Here is a 19,698-nt window from a genome sequence, read left to right as displayed (position 1 = left end):
TGCAACCACCACAGCATCCATATGCAATGACTAAAACTGGGAGCATTTGTGAATCTTTATAAACAAGTCATTATTGGAGGCACCTGGACAGTTCACCCGAAGGAAAACTTCTGAATTTGGGGCTCCATCACAAGGAAGAGGAAGTAGATTTGGAGGTCATTCTTGAGAACAATAGAAACAAACCATCACAGCTTGGTTATCTATGGAGCACTTTGTGCACTGGGTGCTATGCTAAGTCCTTATACAGAACTCTTTAACTGTCCTCTGATTCCTTCAGTGATACACTTAGCATTTAGAAATGTATGCTCAATCTCCATGTGATTGTTATATATTTTCTGTAGTTTCTCTTAATATTATTGCCCGTTGTATCCTGTAATAGTTCGATACCATTCCAGAAATGATTTTGTTTCTTGTATTTGTTAAGACTGACTTTGTACTCTAAAATATTTCTATTATGGAAAAAGTCATGTAAACTACTGAAAATAATGTAGTTGTTAGATGGAATATTAATATGTTACTTATCTCTATTGAATTTACAGTGTAAATTAATGTTGCAGTTTCTTTGTTGGATTTTGTCTGAATGACCCACGTATTGAGGACAGAGAGTTATTAAAGTCACCTACTACGATGTATATGGGCCTCTGTCCCATGATGCTTTACTAGAGTTTATGTTTTTGAGTATGGCTCCATTAACATTCATTGTGCACATATCCATAATTGTAATATCTTCTTGGTGTATCATTCCCTTTGCCTGTGCGTAGAGATCTTTGTCTCTTCTGATGACTTTTGAGGAGTCTGCTATGATGGAAATGAATGTAGCTGTTCCTGCTGGTTTGGGATTTTCCGTTTGTTTGTAATACCATTTTTCCACCCTTTCCTTTCAATCTGCATGTGCCTCTGCTGGGGAGGTATGCTTCTTTTTGTTGTTATTTGGGTTTGTATTGTTTGTTTGTTTGTTTGTTCTTGTATATGAGAGTTCTATTAACGTGCATGCCTGCACGACAGAAGAGGCATCACACAGAAGAGGGAATTAAATCCCATTAAAGAAGGTTTGAACTGAGGACCTCTGGAAGAGAAGCCAGTGCTCTTAAACCACTGAGTCATCTCTCCAGCCTATGAGGTGTGTTTCTTGCAGGCAGCCGAGCATCTAGTCTGATGCTTCATATAAAGAGTGAGGTCGGGGCTTCTAACTGGAGAATTAAGACCATTAACACTGAACGATATAATCAAGAGTTATGTATTTATTCCTTTAATTTTGTTAGTTCTCTTATAGTCAACTCTTTCTTGGTTTTTATTTGCATATTTAATGGGCTCACATTGGGATTTGTCCTTTCCTATGTTTTTGTGGTCTTGTTTCTCTACCTCCTCTGCTTAGGACTCCTTTGAGATCATCACAGAAGTAAACTAAATGAATTACTATGACCCGAGTACATCTTGGAAGGCGCTTATCCTTCAGTTCAACTCAAGAACAGCTTTGCTGGTTCCAGAAATCCAGTTATTTCCTTTCAGGGCTTACAGTAAATATATCACTCCAGACTCTCTTGGCCTAAATTTAGAGTTTCCATAACAAACTCTGCTATTCTTCTAATAGGGTTACCTTTATACGTAAGTTGGCATTTCCCACAGCTTTCAATAACCTTCCTCCACTATTTACTGTTGCCCTTTAGCCTGCAATATGGCCACATTTGTTTAGGATTACAAATATCCCCTACATCTATACCTCTCCTTAGATTTTGGAAGTTTTCTGATTTGATTTCACCAAATACATTTTCTATACCTTTGGCACTTACTACTACACCAAAAACTATGTCTCTTAACCATGTCCCAGAGGTTTTACCTGTTGACTCCATTTTTTACTAATTATTGTGCAGATGCTCTGATTTGTCAACCTTACCTTTAAGCTCTGACCTCTCTGTGTCATGTGATCTATCTAGTCTGTTTGGTGTGGTTTCCCACTGAGTTTTTCTTATATGATTTACTGTGCCTTTCGTTTTGAGGATTCCTATTGGGTTCCTTCTCTCTCTCTCTCTCTCTCTCTCTCTCTCTCTCTCTCTCTCTCTCTCTCTGTTCTCATTCATTCATATCCTATGCTGTCTTTCCTAATTCATTTTGGCTATTTGTTGTATCTTACTGGAGTTCATTAGCTTTAGTTAATGTCATTCTTCTGAGGTGGGCATGGTGATGTACAGCAGTAGTCCAAGCACTCAGGGAGAGGTCACATCTTACCAGACTGTGAATTTGAAGCCAGTCTGAGCTGCACAGTAAGAACCTATTTAGCGTACACCCCTTGCATAGAAAGCACAGAGGTCTGTGTTCCACCCAAAGCTCTTCAAATAAAACAAACAAATCAAAGCATCACTCTTGAATTCTTTCTACAACCATTCACCCATTTCAATGTCTTTGGGGTCAGTTGCTGAAGAATTCTGCACTTTGGGAGGAGTCACACCCCCATGTCTTCATGTCTCCTCTATGTTCATGTTGGGAAATATAAACAATGGATTCCTGATGGGCTGGTATCTCTTCCACTTCTAAACAAGAGTCATTTTAGATGCCAGCCTTCTCTTTCTGATGTGTGCTGACATATCATGCTGTCATGTTGAATATGTCGGATGCACTTGAACTCCACAATATGTCATTCCTGTAGTGTCTTCACTGGGGAGGGGAATCACTATGTTGCCACACTGTGCACTGCATTGATGTTTGGGTTTCTTGCTCTCCCTGTAGATGTCACAAGAGCAGGGGCATTTCTCCTAGACCAGGAAGATGTGCTGTAGGTATTGGCTGTGCTCTGTCCTTAGTCCTCTAGACTTGTCCATAATATACAGTATGAAGGGCCCTGGTCCCTTGTGAGCCTCTCTGCTCTTGTTTCTCTCTGCTGTTGCTCAGGAGATTGTAGAGGTTCTGTCTTCTACTGTCTATTGTAATGCTAAGTTCAGGGCCCCCAAGACCCTGTGACCCTGTCCCCAAGATAATTTTGTTTGGTAAATAAAGATGCCAACAGTCAATAGCTGGGAAGAAGAGACATACCTGGGGTTTTATGGACTTGAGGGAAGAGAAGGACCATAAGGAAAGAGAGTGCAGGAGGAGGAAGGAGAAGCACCATGGACTATGAGTCAAGACAGTATGGCCCTGAGGACTGCCCAATTGGAGTTAAGAGCAGCCTAAATGAAACGTAGTAATAACTCAGGGTTATTGATAGGAAACAGATTCTAACAGCATGGAAGGTAAGTATCTGCTTGGCTCTTGTTTATTTAAAACCTTATTGTAAATATAAAGGTTGTGAGTGTCTTTCATCTGGGAACTTAAATAACTAAGGCGGGGTAGAAACCTTGGGCTGGGTTTCTACAACAATTACTATAACAAGGGATGGATATCCAGGAGTATGTGTCTACCCCACTCCTTCCCGTGTCTACTTGAAGATGGTTTACTGCCTTACTCCTTTTCTCCTTACTCCTTTTATTTTCTGTTCCTTTTGATTCCAGTATTCACTGAAGTTTAATCAGGGGAAGATTGTGTACTGAGCAAGATATACTGATTCTTAGCTCAACTGTGGGAAAGTTGTTCCTATGCAAAATAATCTAGGCTTGGCTTTAGATAATTACCAACAGGCTTCTAATTTATATTTGGGAATTGAATGGAATACCCCTTGGTGCTCATCCACCATTCAGACCCTACTCGTCCAAAGAGGACACTGTGTTCTCTCCTTGCTTTAAGCAAAATTGCTGCTTCAAATTATAGAGTGTTTATCATTGAAAGTCACTAGCTGAGGACCTCAGAACCATGTCTCTCATAAACTCATCCTCCATTGGCTCCATCCCCTCCTGCCACATTTGACTTATGGCCACTTTTATTACAGGAATTATAAGGCCTAGACTCGGAAGATGCTCCATGATACACACATCTGCAGTGTCTTCAGTTCTTCTGTTAAGGAATAGGGATTGGTGAGGATGTAGGCTAGCCTGGAGATGAGCTTCAACCTCCTACATAATCCTGATCAGCCACCTCCAATCTTTGGTGCATGTGTTCATGTTTGTGCAAGTCTGTGCAGATGAAGGTGCATGTTGGAGGCCCCAGGGCAACACCAGGTGTCTTCCTCAGTTGCTTTCCACCATACTTTTTGAGACAATCTCAAACCAAACCTTCAACTTACCAATTTGGCTAGACTGGCCAGTCAATTAGTCTCAAGGATCTTCCTGTCTCCAAATCCCCAGCACTGTACCAAGCCTGGGTTTTACATGGGTGCCGGGAACCCAAACTCAGGTCCTCATGTTTATACATCAAGCAACTGAGCTGTCTCCCCAGGATGTCAGCCACCTCAAATCTCAGTCTTCCACATGGAGCTTAAGGAAAGGGCTACACAAATGGAGCTGTCGTGTGAGTTTTTCTTTATCCCTACCTCTCACTCACCTATTTTTTGGTCACCTTGATGCTTTTAATCCCAGTCTAGCCAAACGCCCACTGCTAAGGACACAAAGATTCCTATCATGTCTCATAATGAGATTAAGCAACTAATCATGTATATACCAAAGCATGCAAAAGTGGAATCTCTAGCCAACTAGAGGAACATGATGAGGAGCTGGGTTTTAAAAGGAACAGTTGGGGACCAAGCAAGGAAAGGAAGAACAACCCAAGTAAGGGACAAGCATGTGGAAGGACGAGACAGTAGAGTGAAGAGCAAGTGTCTAAGCAGAAAAGGGGGAGGGGAGGGAGAGGGTTGAGGGAGCTAGCTCCTGGCCTTTGGTCCACAGAGGATGAAGATGACGGTGGAGCTGCTTTGAGACCCGTGAGGCCATTCTCTTGTCTCTGTTTGCCCAGAAGAAACTGGATCTGAAGCTTCAGGCTTCGTCCACACGGACATCCATAGCAGCTTCCTGAGGTCCCACGGACTGTAGTCCAAATAGTCCTGACCCTGCCTCCAAGCTCATTCCAAAGCTGCAGCTTTCAAAGGGTTTTTGATCGTCAACCTCAAGAAGACATGTGTGTGCTCTGGAAATATGGCCACATGCAAAAATAAATATTGATAATTTCCACGGAAACACACTTACTAAAATTAATTTTGATGTGTTGTTTTCTGTTCTACTAGGAAGGATGGGAGGGAGGGAATAAGGAAAGAAGGGGGGAAAACACCAAAAAGGTCAAAAGTAAAATACCAAAATATTCTAACCATGAGACATTATCTGCTTGAAACCCAACACAGTGATGTCTCTGCTTCTGCCCTACTTCAAGCCTGACTCCCAAGACACTGGCACCTCATCCAAACAGCCAGCCTCAGGAGAGAAATGATGTTATAACCACTGCCCCTAGTGAGAAAATGAGCTGCCTTCCTCTTATCTGTCCAAATAGACCCTGCACAGATAATCCAGTTACAAGGCTGCCATGTAACTTAAACCACAAGAAAGGATCTCTTCCCTCTATGGATTCCTTCCCTGTAAGGATCCATTCCTATAAGGATCTCTTCCCTGCAAGGACCCCTTCCCCATAAAGATCCTTCACTATAAGAATTCCTTGCTATAAGGACTGATTCTTTGAGAATTTCTTCACTGTGTGTAAGTCCACAGTGTCTGTTCTTTATTAAAACTTGTATGTTAACTCTCAGCAGAAAATCCTTTTCCTCATGACTGTGACTGTTCATTCCCTGCATGGCATAAGGGAACGAGAGAAAAAGAAACTGAGTAGGACCCCAAAGTTGATCTCACCACCCAGTGAGTCAGAACTCAGTCTGAGAAACCCTGACTGGGGACTTGACGCCTAGTTTAGATGCGCCAGAATGCAGTGACTAAAAATACAGACTTTGGGAACAAGCTGAAAATTCAAGCCCTCTTCTCCCACTTACTATGTGTGGGAATTTGGGCAACCTATTTGTGCTTTCTATGCCTCAATTCCTTGTCTGCCTAATGGGATGACAGCAGCAGCTTTCTCCTACAGTTGGTACAAAGATTAAATGAAGCCCCATTTGTGGGAAGTCTAGAAAATAGACATCTAATAGATGCTGCCTAAAAGTATGAGCTGCCAACAACATCATCACCACCACCTTCATCACCATCTCCATCATCACCAACATTATCACCACCGCCATCACTGCCACCTTTGTTCTTCCAGTTATTCTCTAGCAGCACTGCAGAGAGAATATTAAGGCAACAATAAAGAGTTTATTTTCAGAGCTAAACAAACCCACACCATGTTTAAGGCAAGTCATGGAGATGACCTGGGATTTGGCTCATATAGACTCCACCCCACTCCTGCTTGCAGAAGAGAGTCAGAAGGACTGTCCTCTGCAGCCCTGACCCAGTGTCCTAGAGAACAGGGCCCTCTGCTTTCTTCTAGCAAACAAGCTTTCTTCACTGTGATCTGTGACCCCCCCCCAGCCCTTGGTGAGGGTTTCTGCTATGCCTGAATGCTGCTGTTACCCCTAAAAGTAACATATTATATTTCATTCCCAATACATAATATCAAGTGGTGGAGCGTTTAGGAGAGGATTGGGTCTAAGGTCTCTCCCCTCACAGATGGGATGAATGCCTTTATAAATGAGGCCTTGTGGAGCCCTGTCACACTTTTACCACAAGAGGACACTGCAAGAAGGCACCATGTGTTTTCCTAATAGAAAGCAGCTTCTCACCAGACACCTTCCCCTCAGGAATTATAAACTGTAAATCCCTGTTGCTTATAATGTTACCCCACCTGAGGTGTTTTGTTAAAGCAGCTACACAAGCTAAGAATGTCCTTCTTACAATGAACCCTTAGGACTAGGATGTGAGTCTACAGATAGGAAAGACACCATCTTTTTCTCATCAGCTCAGTGGCCTCCTGCCACTAAGGGACAGCCTACAAAAGGGCTTTAAAAGGAGAAAGAAAGGCAAACCTCTAATCATTCCAATGTCTAGCAAGAACTAACCCACATCCCCCAGCACACCAGAAACACAAATGGAAAAATTAAAAGACACCTGGCATCAACTAGGCGGGAAGCCAAGTTTCTGGAACACTCTACCCATTTGCAAAGAGCCAATATTGGAAATAAAAACACGGAAGACTCGAAGTAAATGTTTCGTTGGTCATGATGATCAAAAGATGACAATGAACAGACGCACACAGACCTTATCCCACCCGCTCAGGGTAGGTTTCACTCCATCCAGACGGGCTCGTCCTGCTGGCCCTGCACACCACCCCACCAGGACTCGGCCCTTCACTCTGAACTTCTGTCACATCTTCTCTCCACTAGGAACCTGGAGGCCGAATGTCCAGGCAGAGCCGTGAAAAGCGGGGGCCTTGGCCCAAGTCTGCAGTCAGTGGACAGTGTCACAAAGTCCTCGGGCTCATCTTCACCTCCTTTTCCACACACTCTCTGTCCCCTCTCCCACCCCATCATTGTTCCCCAGAAACAAATAGGATGGCTTCACTGGTCAATCTTTTACATGTACAAACACCAAAAGCAGAGGAAACGCCCCTTTGGCCACCCCCCTCCCCCCGAACCCCAGTGCTGGGAGAGCAGCCAGCGGCCGATGCTGCTGGAACCAGGTTGCTGCGGGAGCTGTCCGGCTGTCCTGGAAACTTCCTTGGCCTCTGGGCTTTACCTGGAGGCCTCTTCCTTCAGCTCCTTGTTTTTCCGCACCTCCTCTGCGTGCTTGTCCTGGAGAGGAAGGGAGGGACAAAGGCGGGTCACACAAGGCTGCCAGGGGAAGACAAAGGGCAAGAGAATGGAACGCAAAAGATGGTCACCACGGGCAGAGCAGAGCTGTCGGCGAAGGTATCCTAAGAGGGGTGGAAGGAGGCAAGTAAGACGCGGGACACAGGTGTATAAGCCTGCAAGTGCATAGAGTGCATGGACTGGTAAGTCCCACATCCTGCAGGGGACCCACCTCACAGCGACCCCAAGACACCCTAGGCTCTCTGCACCTCCACTGGTCATTCTGGCGTTTGGAATGGTCACTTGACTAAATACAAGGGGCCCTTTGGGACAGCCAGTTTAGAAGGAATGGGAAAAGAGTCAGCCCATTGCCAGCGTCCCTGACACACCACAGATGTGTTATTTCTCTCCATCTCTTTAGTGTTGTCTTAAATCTCTGACTGAAGGAGGACCCTTGCGTTATGTACTGACAGAGAACTGTTGGGAAATAGTGCTTGACTCCAGACAATGGACTCCCTCACATGTGTTGGAAGATAACTTTCATTTGCTTCGTAACATAATTCAGCAAAAGACCAGACTGCTTTCCCGCCCCAGCCAGCTGTGTGACCTTAACTGACTGTCTTACCTAACCAGGCCTCAACTTCTTAGATCTTTCCAGAGGGAGTAGCTGGCTTAGCTCTGAAACTCTGTGACAAGTGTCCACTCATGGGACTGTCACACCTGCCTCCACGTCATTCCAGCTCACTAAATAAATATCTGTGTCCTTGTAGGCTGGGAACATATGTGTGCTTTTCTTTTTTGTGTTCTCTAGTGCCTACTGGGAGAAACAAAAGTACCAGTGACACCCTCCCAGGTCCCAGTGTTGCCTCAACTGGATGACAGATTAACCTGGAATAGACCCACTGAGGCCACCCAGGTTCTTAAGATACATCTTCACCAACAAGTTAATCTTTCCAGAGGCCCTTAGAAATTTCCACAGGCTGAAAGCAAGGAGCAGTATGTCTGGTTCTCAAACACTGCTATGTATCACATGACCTGGAGTCCAGGCAGTAACTCTGGACTGGGGCTTTTCACCTAGGAATTCTGGTCGTGACCCACAGCACAAGAGCTAGCATAGACAGCACTGTTGATGTTGAAGGTGTCCATGGTCTAAGGACAGAGCAGTGGAGCAGGGGAGGGGGAGGGGCAGAACACAGACCTATCTCCCTACCTTGCCTCCTGCCCTCTCCAGTGAGTAATTGTGAGAGGAGAACAGGTCTCAGAGAAAAACTGTCCTCTCAAATGTCTGATCTAGCATATTGAGTCTACTTGATGTGCATAGCTGTCATTCCAAACACAACCTTGCCAACTACCTCTGCCTCCACCTGTGGTTTCAAGTGAGTTGGCTTTGAGAGCCCTGGGTTTTTGGCCTCTGCTTGTTTGGTCTCTAGAAACTTCTTGCTGATGAAAAGCTAGTGAGATTATACTGGGATGTTTTCTCTGAACCAGGCAAGAAAGCAGCCACTTGAATAAGAGGCCAAGGCCAACTCTATTGTTCGTATACCCTGTGAATCTCTGGGAATCATTTGACCTCTAGAATGGTTTCCTTATCTGGACTAAGAATGTTTGCCTTGTAAACTTGTGATGACCGAGTTATGATAAAATAGAATCGTTATATAAACAAACATTCAAGTGCTTCAACACAACCTAACTTTGTGATGTATTTTAAGCTGAGTCTGCAATCCCATAACTCTCCCATTCTATCTGTGGTTTCCTCAAGAATTTGCCTTGAGTTGGGGCTATGGCACTGTTGGCAGAGTGCCTAGCTTGCATGCACAGAGCCCTGGGTTCAAGCCCCAAACCTGCATTGAATAGGCTTGGCAGCACATGCCTGTAATCCCTGCACTTGGAGGTGAAGACAAAATGATAAGAATTCCAAGGCTAGCCTCAGCAATTTAGCCAATTTGAGGCCAGCCTGGAATGCATGAGACCTGGTATAAAAAGTAAAGGCAATCTTAAGTTTTCTTACAGTATCTCTCATTAACTGGAGGAGCCCAAAGTCACACTCAGATTGTGTCCCTCCCCCAAGGCACTCAGTGGAGAAAGAAGCCTTGCTGTCCCTCCTGTAATTGAACATGAGCACAGGGCTGCCACCTACTGGCCAGCCTGTGCTGCTCACATCCCTGGATGAAGCCAGATCTTTCTGTGGTAATTGTCAAGGGCCTGAGGTTTTAGGTGGGTAGGCAGGAAGGAATAAGGACCACGCTGCTCACCATGGGACGAGGCCACCGATCGGTCCCGGGAGTCACCGCGCAGCAGGCGGCTCCTGGAAATAAAACACAGAGCTAAAGCTTCCCAGGAGCTGCAGGAGAAACGTAGGCAGCCTGGGACTCAGGAAATGAGGTCAGCACGTCTTCCAAAGAATAACATGGAGGACCAACCCCAGTCTCGCACACCGCTCAGATGCAGGTGACATTTGAGTTATTGACAAAGGCAGACTATTGAGGAAAACCTACTACTCTCTGGCCCTTACGAGGAGCTCTGGGGAGAATCCTGTATCCTGCTGTATTGGCAACCGAGCTTGCTGTATCCCTGGCTCAAAGCCAAGCTGACTGTATCTTTCACTAACCCAAATCTGCCCATTCAATGATGAAGCCAGAAATGTGTAGACATGTGCCTCTCCTTAGATACTTGCACTGGGCGGGCTTTCTTTAGAAAAGAAGGGTGTGAGCAAGCTCCTGAGACAGTGCAGAATTTCCGGTTCAAAACCCTAGAAGATCCCCGGAGGCCACCCAGGGTTTGGTGTGAGCTTCTTGCCTATGACTTCCCAAATCTTCCCCTTAGAACAATGAGGACCCTGCCTGGTAGAAACATTTCAATTCCTGCATAGGCTGCTTCCTCCAGAGTGATGTGTAGGTTGCACGTTCTTGCCATGGAAGGAGCCTCCTGCCAATCCAGGACCTCTTACCTTCTCTTGCAGCCGCTCCAACATGGCAGCCAGATGGGCCTCCCGGTTTTCCTTATTGGACTCCATCTTCTGGGCCAGCTTCTCTTTCGCCATCTTGATGAAGTTGTTGTTTTCCTCGATAGCTTTCTGGATTACCTCACGCTCATGCTCTCGTTTCTCTGCAAGGTGTTTTAGGAGCTCAGCTTCCTGGTACTAGGGCAGCAAAAGAAAGAGAAAGACCCTTTAGAGTGGATTTCTACCACCACAGCTGAACAGTGCCATGCCCAGATGAGATGAACCTGGTCCTCTGTCCCAGAAGCAGAGAACAACGACATGGACTGCAAACCTTTCCGTCATATTTGGCTTTATTAGCCCTTTCCTAAGTAGCTTCTGAGTCTCTTTTCTCCTTTTCCTCTCGTTCATTCACAAGTACTAAGTGATCTTCTATAAACCTCAAGGCCCTCACAACTCCAGACACCAGGGAAGGGAGAAAATTGCCCTAGTAGAAATAAACACGCATATCAATAAATAATGGACCCCAGACCTGGGTGTGATAAATGCTTTGGATATTTAAAGGGAGGGACCACACAATTAAATGGAGAAAGCTGGGTTGTTTTGTTTTGTTTTTCTTGAAAGGTAAAGAAACACTCACATTAAAATGGCATCTGAGCTGAGGGACGAGAATCAATGGGGAACAAGGAAGCTGCATACAAAGGCAGCTTTGTGAGGACTGTGACATTTTAGCCATTAGCCACACTGTAAGCTCACCCAGTGCATAGTCATAGTCTTGTCCCCTTCAGGTGGTATCTTAGTCTACATCTATGCCAGTGGTTCTCAACACGTGGGCTGCTGCCATTAGGGGGTGCAGGTCTGATAGTTGTATCACAATTCATAACAGTAGCAAAATTATAATTATGAAGACATAAAGAGCAACGGGATAAGTTTATGGTATGGGGGGTAATCACAACATGAGGAACTATATATATATATATATATATATATATATATATATATATATATATATTAAGGGTTACAGCACTAAGAAGGTTGAGAACTACCGGTCTATGCCCAGCACTCAGGAGGTGCTGTCTAAATATCCTTCCCACTCCCACTGGGATGGGAGGAAGAGATATGGAGCTGCACTTCCTGCTCCCGCTGGGATGGGAGGAAGTGACATGGGGCTACACTAACCTTCCTTCGCTCCTCTGCTGCTTCTAGCTTCTTCTGTATCTCTTCTAGCGATGGGTCTCGACGTCTTGGGAGGGAGGCATTAAACTCAGGCACCCCGTCAAAGGAAGGTGGCTTCAGGATGACTTCAAAGGACTGGCCCGAGGTACACTTATTCAGCTCGATGACTTCCATATCAGAGATGACACACCAGTTCAGGTCTACCGTATCTGCTATGGAGGGCAGAGTTGGGGCTGCTCACCTTCTGAGGAGCAGCTGGGGCCCCAATGAGCATGTGTACATGCACACAGACACAGGAAAGCTGAGGGTCCCAAGGCACACCAATGACTAGGGGTCTGGTCGATCCTGAACATTGGACCCTAAGGTCAATGGCTTTTACAGAGTAAGCAGGGAGCTGTGATTTGTGATAGCACCAGCTGCTGTTGTTCCTCGCTGGTGACAGACACCAGTTCATTTCACCCATCCCCACCGCCAGCCCCTCCTTGCCCTGTCCCTCTGATGGCTTGTGGACCTCTCCCCTGGCTCCGGCCTACCCTGTTCTCTTCTTTCTCTCCAGTCAGCACTGCCTTTCCGCTGGCTTTGACCTTTCCTCCTACACTGTCTCCCACACCAGCCTAAATGGAAAAAACAGACTCAGGTCATCCAAACACCCATCTCTCTTATTGACAGACCAAACCCATCCCTTCCTGGCAAACAGAAATGAAGAGATGACCTATCTGTCCCCTGACCACTCCTCCTGACAGCATGACAATCCAGTACTCTCTGATAGGGTCTAGGGGCTCGAACTGTCACCATCCAGGTTAGAAGTGCTATTCCCACCCTGGACCTGTCTAGGAGCATCTCTACCTGTCCCTAGAAGCCCTGGTGAACACACTAAGTTTTCTTTTTCTGTTCTGGGCCTCCATGAATGGAATCTCAAAACTTGTGTCTGGCTTATCCTGGTGTCCTCTGTGGTGTCAAGGAATGTGCAAAAGGGACTCTAGGAGCAAGTGCTCCAGGAGGGCCCAATCCAGATCCCTGGAGGCTGCTTGGCACCCAGGCTACATCCCCCTGGGCTCAGACTCCTCAGCCTCTGGGAAATAAGACACACTGCGACCAGGACAGTTTTACAAGATAGGAGTCAATGTGGGGCACCCACAAACACAGGACACAGAAGCCTCCACCCTTTTCTATCCCAGCCTAGCCCCTACTCACCTTCATATTTGTAGGATGATTTATTCAGGGGATCAGACAGAAAACAGGAGCAGAACAGAGACACTAGTGGGAGTTCCTTCATCTTCTCCTTATAGGCTACAAGAGAGAGCACCACTTCTGTGAGTCAGCCCAGGCTTTCTGGCTCCAAAGTACCCAAGCCTGGGCTACCTCCCAGTTGAAAATTAACATTGTCACTCACCCCACTTTTTGTTACTACCAAGCGTTGAGTACCCTCAAGTAAAGATCCCAAGTGCAGTGCCCTGACCCTGGCCCTCCATCTCCTACTCCCACCCAAGGATAAACCAGGGCTTTGAAGTTTGTAGTTTGTAGGAAATCTATATTTAATTCTGCTAAAAGTACTTGACACTGCTGCCTAAAGGGTAAGAGATTAATAAAAAGACTTCCTTGCTACTCTCCTTAAAGTCCAGGCCCACTGTAGAAGAGGTCAGGCTGGAAGACTCCTCAAATCTTCCCAGCACAGGAATCAAACCAGGGAGAAGCTGTCTGCAGAGTAGGAATGTACCTTTGACACGACTGAGTCTCTCTAGAAGTCATAGGTCATCATGGAGGCCTCTGCCAGTCCTTCCCATTGCACCATGTTATATGCATAATATAAAGACCCCCTCACTACACAGCCCAGTGATCACTTTCTCTTACAAACTTGAAAGCATAGTTTCGATACTATTATAAAGGTATTATTTTAAAATTAAATAATACACACAGAGCAAATGAGGAAGAAGAATTCAGCTGTGATCCCACCCACCACCCAGAAATGACTTTGCCTCTTGGCTTCTCTACCCTCTCTTCCTGTGCATCTGTGAGTGTACATACATAGAGAAAGATGGCCGGAGAGCTGGCAAAATGTCTGCCTTGTAAGCACAAGTTCTGACCCTCAGCATTCACATGTGAAAGACACTGGAGGTAGGGCAGGAATAAGAAGATTCCTGGCACTCACTGGCCAGTCAGCTTAGCCTTATCAACATGCTTCAACCAATGAGAGACCCTTTCTTAAAAAATGGAAGATGGATGGATTCAGAGAAAGGACATCTGGGGTTGTCCTTGGACTTCTTCTTCTTCTTCTTTTTTTTTTTTTTTTTTGGTTCTTTTTTTCGGAGCTGGGGACCGAACCCAGGGCCTTGCGCTTCCTAGGCAAGTGCTCTACCACTGAGCTAAATCCCCAACCCCTGTCCTTGGACTTCTATATGCATTTGCACACACATGCATGCCATGCACCTACGTGTGTATCACACACACGGATGCACCTTAATACACATGGACACACACAGAGATAGAAAAATGGCTTGTGTTATGGTGTTCATCACTGACTGGTGCATGTACCTACCTGCGAGGGTCATGTTGGCTGGAATCTGGTAGCTGAATTGACCAAAAGTCACAAGGAGTGTTTATCACCAGCTCAGAACTGGATCACAATCCTAAGAAAGAGAGAATAGTTCACACTGACAGGCTCTTACCATAAAGATTGTCTTTTTAAGCACCGAGGGAATCTTGGGGATACTGCATCTGCTGTTATCTATAGGCCCTCCCCCTCCTCCACATCTGCACATGAAGGTTCAGTTCACACAATAAGGATCCTGTCACAATTGATTTGAGACACTGGACATAGAAATATGGGTCCCCCCAACTTTATTTCTTAGGGAGTTTATCTGTTCCCCTGTGCAGTGTAATAGCCTGGCTCAAGGTCAGAGCAAAGGAGAGAGGCAAGGCCTCAGTCAAATTTGCCTGGAAATGTTTATGAATTAAATAGCTGTCTAAACTTCTCCACACCTCACCTCCCTCCAGCCAATTCTAACATGAGGTGAGTAGGAAACCCACTTTGAGATACCCTACTCCTTCATCCACCATGAACTACCAACTTGGCTCCTTGGCTCCACTGAAAAATGACCCTGGACTATCAGAGGAGACACACATCATGGTATATCATCATAATAATTATGTTAGTGCACAGACATACATGGGCATGCAGGACCATCTTGGGACTGGAGACAAGAGTCTCTCCTTACCAAGAGGTTGAGAGGGTCTAAGGAGATCCTGAAATGAGCCTTTATAGGTCAGGCAAGGAGGAGATCTGCCAAATGAACCCTGCATGGAAGCAGATGGCTGAGAAAGCTATGCTCACAGAGATTGTTCTTAAGCTGGTTGGAGCTAGACCTAGATATGACAAGAGAGGAGAGGACCAAAGAGAGGAAGGTCAAGAGAGGAGCATTTGTGAGTACCTAGGGGATGGGAGGGGGCAGGGCTCCATTGACAGCCAGTAGTGAGTGCTTGGCATGGAGACCGCTTGTACTTGGCCACCTTTAATGGTCACTGTGCCAGTGGAGAGTGATGTGAGGAGGCTACTACTACACTCTCAGGAGGATGACATCCCTGTCTTTAGATAGAGAATGTGCCTATCCTCTGGGGCCATGTAGATAGAAAGTCTGGATCTAGCACTGGGCTCAGTCCCACCCTCAAAACTAGACTAGTGCAGAGTTGATGCCAGGTAACATGTCACCCTGTCACCGGTCATATTGCATACGCAAATCTTGTGCCTCCAGTCTTCATTCGGCACAGAGTTGTACTTGTGAAGTGGGACAAGTTCTGCCCAGCACCCAGGAAATACCCTTCCTCTGTCCCCTGCATCACAGTTGCTCTTGCCAGCTCTGCAAGTGAGGATGATGCCTCCTTTTGCCGAGGCTAAGAGAGAGGAAGTAAGCACAGACTTGAAGCAAGAGCAGCTGCTCTTAGAGGGTTCTGTTCTCTATTTTCAAACCAAAGCCTTCTTCTACCAACACAATAGGCCTTTTTCCCATGGTGTCAGGCTGGTCCTAATGGTACCAGTGAGTCCCTAAACATAGAGATAGGCCTGCTGCCTGAGGACAAAGTCCTTGTTCATAGGAACAGCATTCATTTAGGTCCGAAGTGACTGAAAAATAGAGTGACCAGATGAGAAACTTTGGCGGGGGGCGGGGAGCAGAGAGGTGGGGATGGGAACAGGGAGAAGAGGAAGAAAACACACATCTGAGAAAGAAGAGAGGTAAACAGTTGCAGCTGTAAGGGAAGGGACCTGTCCTCAGCCTGGGCTGGAGTGACAAGCCAACTCTCTCCTAGTTGATCTTCATGTGAGCCTGAGTTTTCAGATGAGGCAAATGCCATCATCTTTGCATTCAGATGAAGAAACTTAAGCCCAGAGATGTTAAGATACTTGCCCAGAGTCTCAAAGCTCCAAAGTGGTCAGCCTGGGTCCAGACCCAGATCTTCTGAATTATAAGTTCTTCTCCAGTGACAAATGGAAGACTGCGAGCCCTGCTACTTGTCCTTTATGCTTCCAAGGATTCAAAAGAAGCCAGTTTAGCCTAGAAGTGGGAGGAAATTTTTCAACTATGTATATAAGTACTTTCCATATGGGAAAACATCAGCTATGAGTCATGAGAACACAGAGAATGATGGAGAGCCAGAGAAGGAAGACCAGGACAGGGAATGGGGACAGGGGTTGGGGGAGTGACAGGGTGACAAGGAACTTGTCACAAATCTCAGCACTGTGAGGTTCTAGCCACCACAGTTAAAACTCAAAGTCACAGAACATCCACTTCAGTACACACTCACCCCAAGTGTCATAGTTGCCTTGGGGGGGTGGTAGAAAAGCTCTTCCATAGATGAAGACGTCAAGGCTCAGGAAGATAAGGTAACATTTCCAAACCCATTCCATACCCTGGGTTGACTAAGTAGTGTGCACACACCCTAACATTGTGACTGTGGTTTTGTGTGAACAAAGGACCACTGAGGATGTGACTGATAACTTCAAGATGAGAACACCTCTGGCTCCCAAAGAGGGGCTTATGATTGGCACGGGTAAGGACAGAGACAGAGATCTAAACAATGTGGCCGTAAGCCAACGATGTAGCCACAAGTCAAGGAATGCCTAGAGATTCCTGAAGCCAGAAGACACAGGAAAGGATTCTCCCTAGAACCTGAGAATAAGTTGATTTTGAACTTTCATCATCCCTCTACGTGCTGGGGATATGTGTCAGCCCCAATACTCTCAGCACAAGACAAACCCAAAGTTCAAATCCACGATTCTTGCACTGCATCTCAACAGCTAGTAGTTTTTTGTTTGTTTGTTTGTTTGTTTGTTTGTTTTACATTGTTGATTTGCTCCTCAATATAATCTGTGTACTTGGACCCAGAGATAAAATGGGACCATTCAAAAACTCTCCCATTGATATATCATTTCTAATATAGTCAAGACTCATAAGGCACCCTGAGAAAGGTTACAGAAGATACCACAGGCAAAGCTTTCCAGAGAGCACTCAATATAAAACAACTTTAAGCCCCTGTGGGTGGCAGTCACAGTAGGGAGCCTGGCTTTCCCCATTATTAGCCTGTGGCATCAGCTTTTGGTGGCAGCTAATCAAATCCACCACCCTCAGCCCTCTGCCTGTGGTGTGGCTCTTGCTCATTAGCTTTGGTCATGTCATCCTGTCATAACAACACACACCCTAGAGGTAGGGACTGTTGGGTGTGCCTTCAGCTGCCAGGAAGAGGAGGAGGAAGGGTTACACCACAGGTCAGAGCACAGAACGCTGGAACTCATGGATGAAGAGGCAATGAATGGTAGCAGAGTGGGGGAAGGCAGAGTTAACCTATCAGGAAAAGATTCTCCCAAGACCTCAGGCAGCTGAGCATCAGAAGGCAGCCCCCATGCTAAGCATATCTCAAACCCATCCCAAGTCTCTTCCCATGTTTGCTGTTAAAGTAGAGTCCGATTCCAGCCCTTGAGCAGGAGAAAGCTGACCACACACCCAGCTCTAAAGGTCAGTGTGACACAGTCTCTCAACAGTCACTGCAGAAATAACAAGAGCTCAGTATGGTGGTTTCTGGGTTCCTCCCTAGAGCATGACTCAAACTGGTTGATCAAAGTAAGAGGGGGGGGGGATAAAAAAAGTAAGAGACTTCTGACCACCCAGTTCCTGTGCTGTAAGGACTGAGCCAGAGTAGCAAGCGGTAAGAGGACTCAAGTATCTGTTGTCAAAACCAAGACAGCTTGTCCCAGGTTGAAGAGGGCCATTATGCAAGTTGGGCTCCTTGTGCCTAGAACTATGCATAGGCTTTGGAACTTGGCTGTACTGAAGTGTGAAGTATGCATATTCAGGAGTAGAGGAGACCCACTGGGCTGCGTGCAGACTGCCTTGAACACCAGAATAGGACCAGAAAGATGGCAGACACTTCCACACCAGGGGAGTTTATACCTATTCTGTTTTCAGGCCAATGGTATGTTTTCAATGAGAACAGAGATGGATGGTGATGTTCCAGAAGAGTCACAGCTATAACTCAGCTTAAACTAGGATAATGAGGCCATCAAAGTTCAGCAAAGTTGGGTAGATTGCACCGTTACGTAGGTCATAAGGTGCTGAGGTGGGAGTTGGGTTTTTGCATGTTTCATTGGGAGATCTGTCTCTGTCTGCAGGACCTAACATTACTGCCAAGAAGTGTATCTAGTGGTACCAGCTTAGGGACAAGGCTAGGAAGAGTGATTGGAAGCCATGGCAAGGTTCAAAGTATGGAGGACCTACCTAGACTGAGTCACATCCAGCACTCTTGTCCCATTTGTAAACTGATCCTCACACAATGCCTGTATCTAAGCGGATGGTCGCCTTTTCTGTTGCTGGATTAAACACCAGTATATTTGATAGACTAAATCTGTGACTGATAGCATGCAACCAGGCAACCAAGAACACAATCAGACCCAGCAAATGAAGCAAACTAGGTGGGTGTGGCTGAGAGTGAAGAGGCAGAGTCAAGGCTGTTGACTGGAGAGGAACCTTCAGCAGGAAGAGAGGGTGGCTAGATTGGAAAGACGGAGCCCTTCATATGCTATCAGAGATGAGGTAAACAGGCAATCTCAGGGCTGATAGTTCCCCACGAGGAGCATATGAGACCTCCCTGTGACAGCTGGATAAGGACTGCTGTGTTTAGTGAGAAGAAGTCAGGTAGGCCCATGGTACTGTGGTTCATATGACTACCTATATCTGTTCCACTCAAGGTGTCAATTCTGTGCTCCCTGGAGACAAGAAATTCTAGGGTTACGCAGTGAGCAGTTGGTACAGGAGAAACCAGAGTGTGAGGTCCTGAGTCCCAGTGTGTGAGCTTTCCCCTTTGTCCTGGGTCCTTTCCAACTTCTCGAATGGGACAACAGCCTGGTGAGGGTCTGTAGAGCTTCCCTCCATAGAGAAATGGGTGTCTAAAAGGAATGTTGTTGTGGGATACTGTGGCAGGATTTCTAGACTTTCTGGGATCAGCTAATGACCTAGAACCACAGCAGTGTTTCGGGTACTCCTGTGAGACATGGCCGTATGTGTTCAACCCTTGAGTATCGCAAACTGGCCACGCAATGGACAGATCGGGCAAGTACGTTGTCTCTGTGAGAAATGCCCAGCTATTGCTACTGGGCTGTTTAGAAACCCACATGGGCTATTTCTGAGGGATCAGCAGTTAATGCACGTCCGAGTGGTTTAAATAGAGCTGTCTCTGGCAAGGCTTCCACAAGACAAATATAGGGACTCTGGCGTGGATTCAAGATGGGAACTTCATGGGCGTGGGCGTAATGAATTCTAGCCTAGCTCCTCTAACCACAAGAGTGCAGAAAGAGGCCATTCGGGCTGACACGACTCTCTGTCCTGATGCTCTGTGCTGCCCCAGTGACTTCAATGTCACACATCTCCACTTCTGGCTGAAATAATGTTTCCAACAGCCTTGCCAATTTTCTGCTATC

At 46.1% G+C, this 19,698-nt stretch overlaps 1 protein-coding gene across 21 annotated transcripts in view; it reads right to left on the bottom strand.

Annotated features, from left to right (window-relative positions):
- Positions 1-7,034: 7,034 nt before the first annotated feature.
- The window catches only part of Stmn4 (stathmin 4), a 17,952-nt gene continuing 5,288 nt past the window's right edge, over positions 7,035-19,698 (bottom strand). For 2 of the 21 annotated variants that reach the window (NM_001270855.1, NM_001270859.1), the window contains exons 2-8: positions 14,272-14,362; positions 12,930-13,025; positions 12,269-12,349; positions 11,739-11,947; positions 10,569-10,760; positions 9,874-9,926; positions 7,035-7,624 (exon numbers count right to left, since the gene is read on the bottom strand). In NM_001270855.1, coding sequence (NP_001257784.1) covers positions 9,906-9,926; positions 10,569-10,760; positions 11,739-11,947; positions 12,269-12,349; positions 12,930-13,025; positions 14,272-14,284 — 612 coding nt within the window. In that variant the 5' untranslated portion in view covers positions 14,285-14,362 and the 3' untranslated portion in view covers positions 7,035-7,624; positions 9,874-9,905. Of the gene's footprint in view, positions 7,625-9,873; positions 9,927-10,568; positions 10,761-11,738; positions 11,948-12,268; positions 12,350-12,929; positions 13,026-14,271; positions 14,363-14,950; positions 15,099-16,135; positions 16,283-19,698 lie in introns of all 21 variants that reach the window. The other 19 variants (NM_019176.2, XM_063274680.1, NM_001270856.1 and 16 more) reach the window with 16 other exon arrangements.

Source organism: Rattus norvegicus, chromosome 15, assembly GCF_036323735.1.
Source record: "Rattus norvegicus strain BN/NHsdMcwi chromosome 15, GRCr8, whole genome shotgun sequence".
NCBI classification, from domain to species: domain Eukaryota; kingdom Metazoa; phylum Chordata; class Mammalia; order Rodentia; family Muridae; genus Rattus; species Rattus norvegicus.
This window is presented reverse-complemented; position numbering and strand designations above follow the sequence as displayed.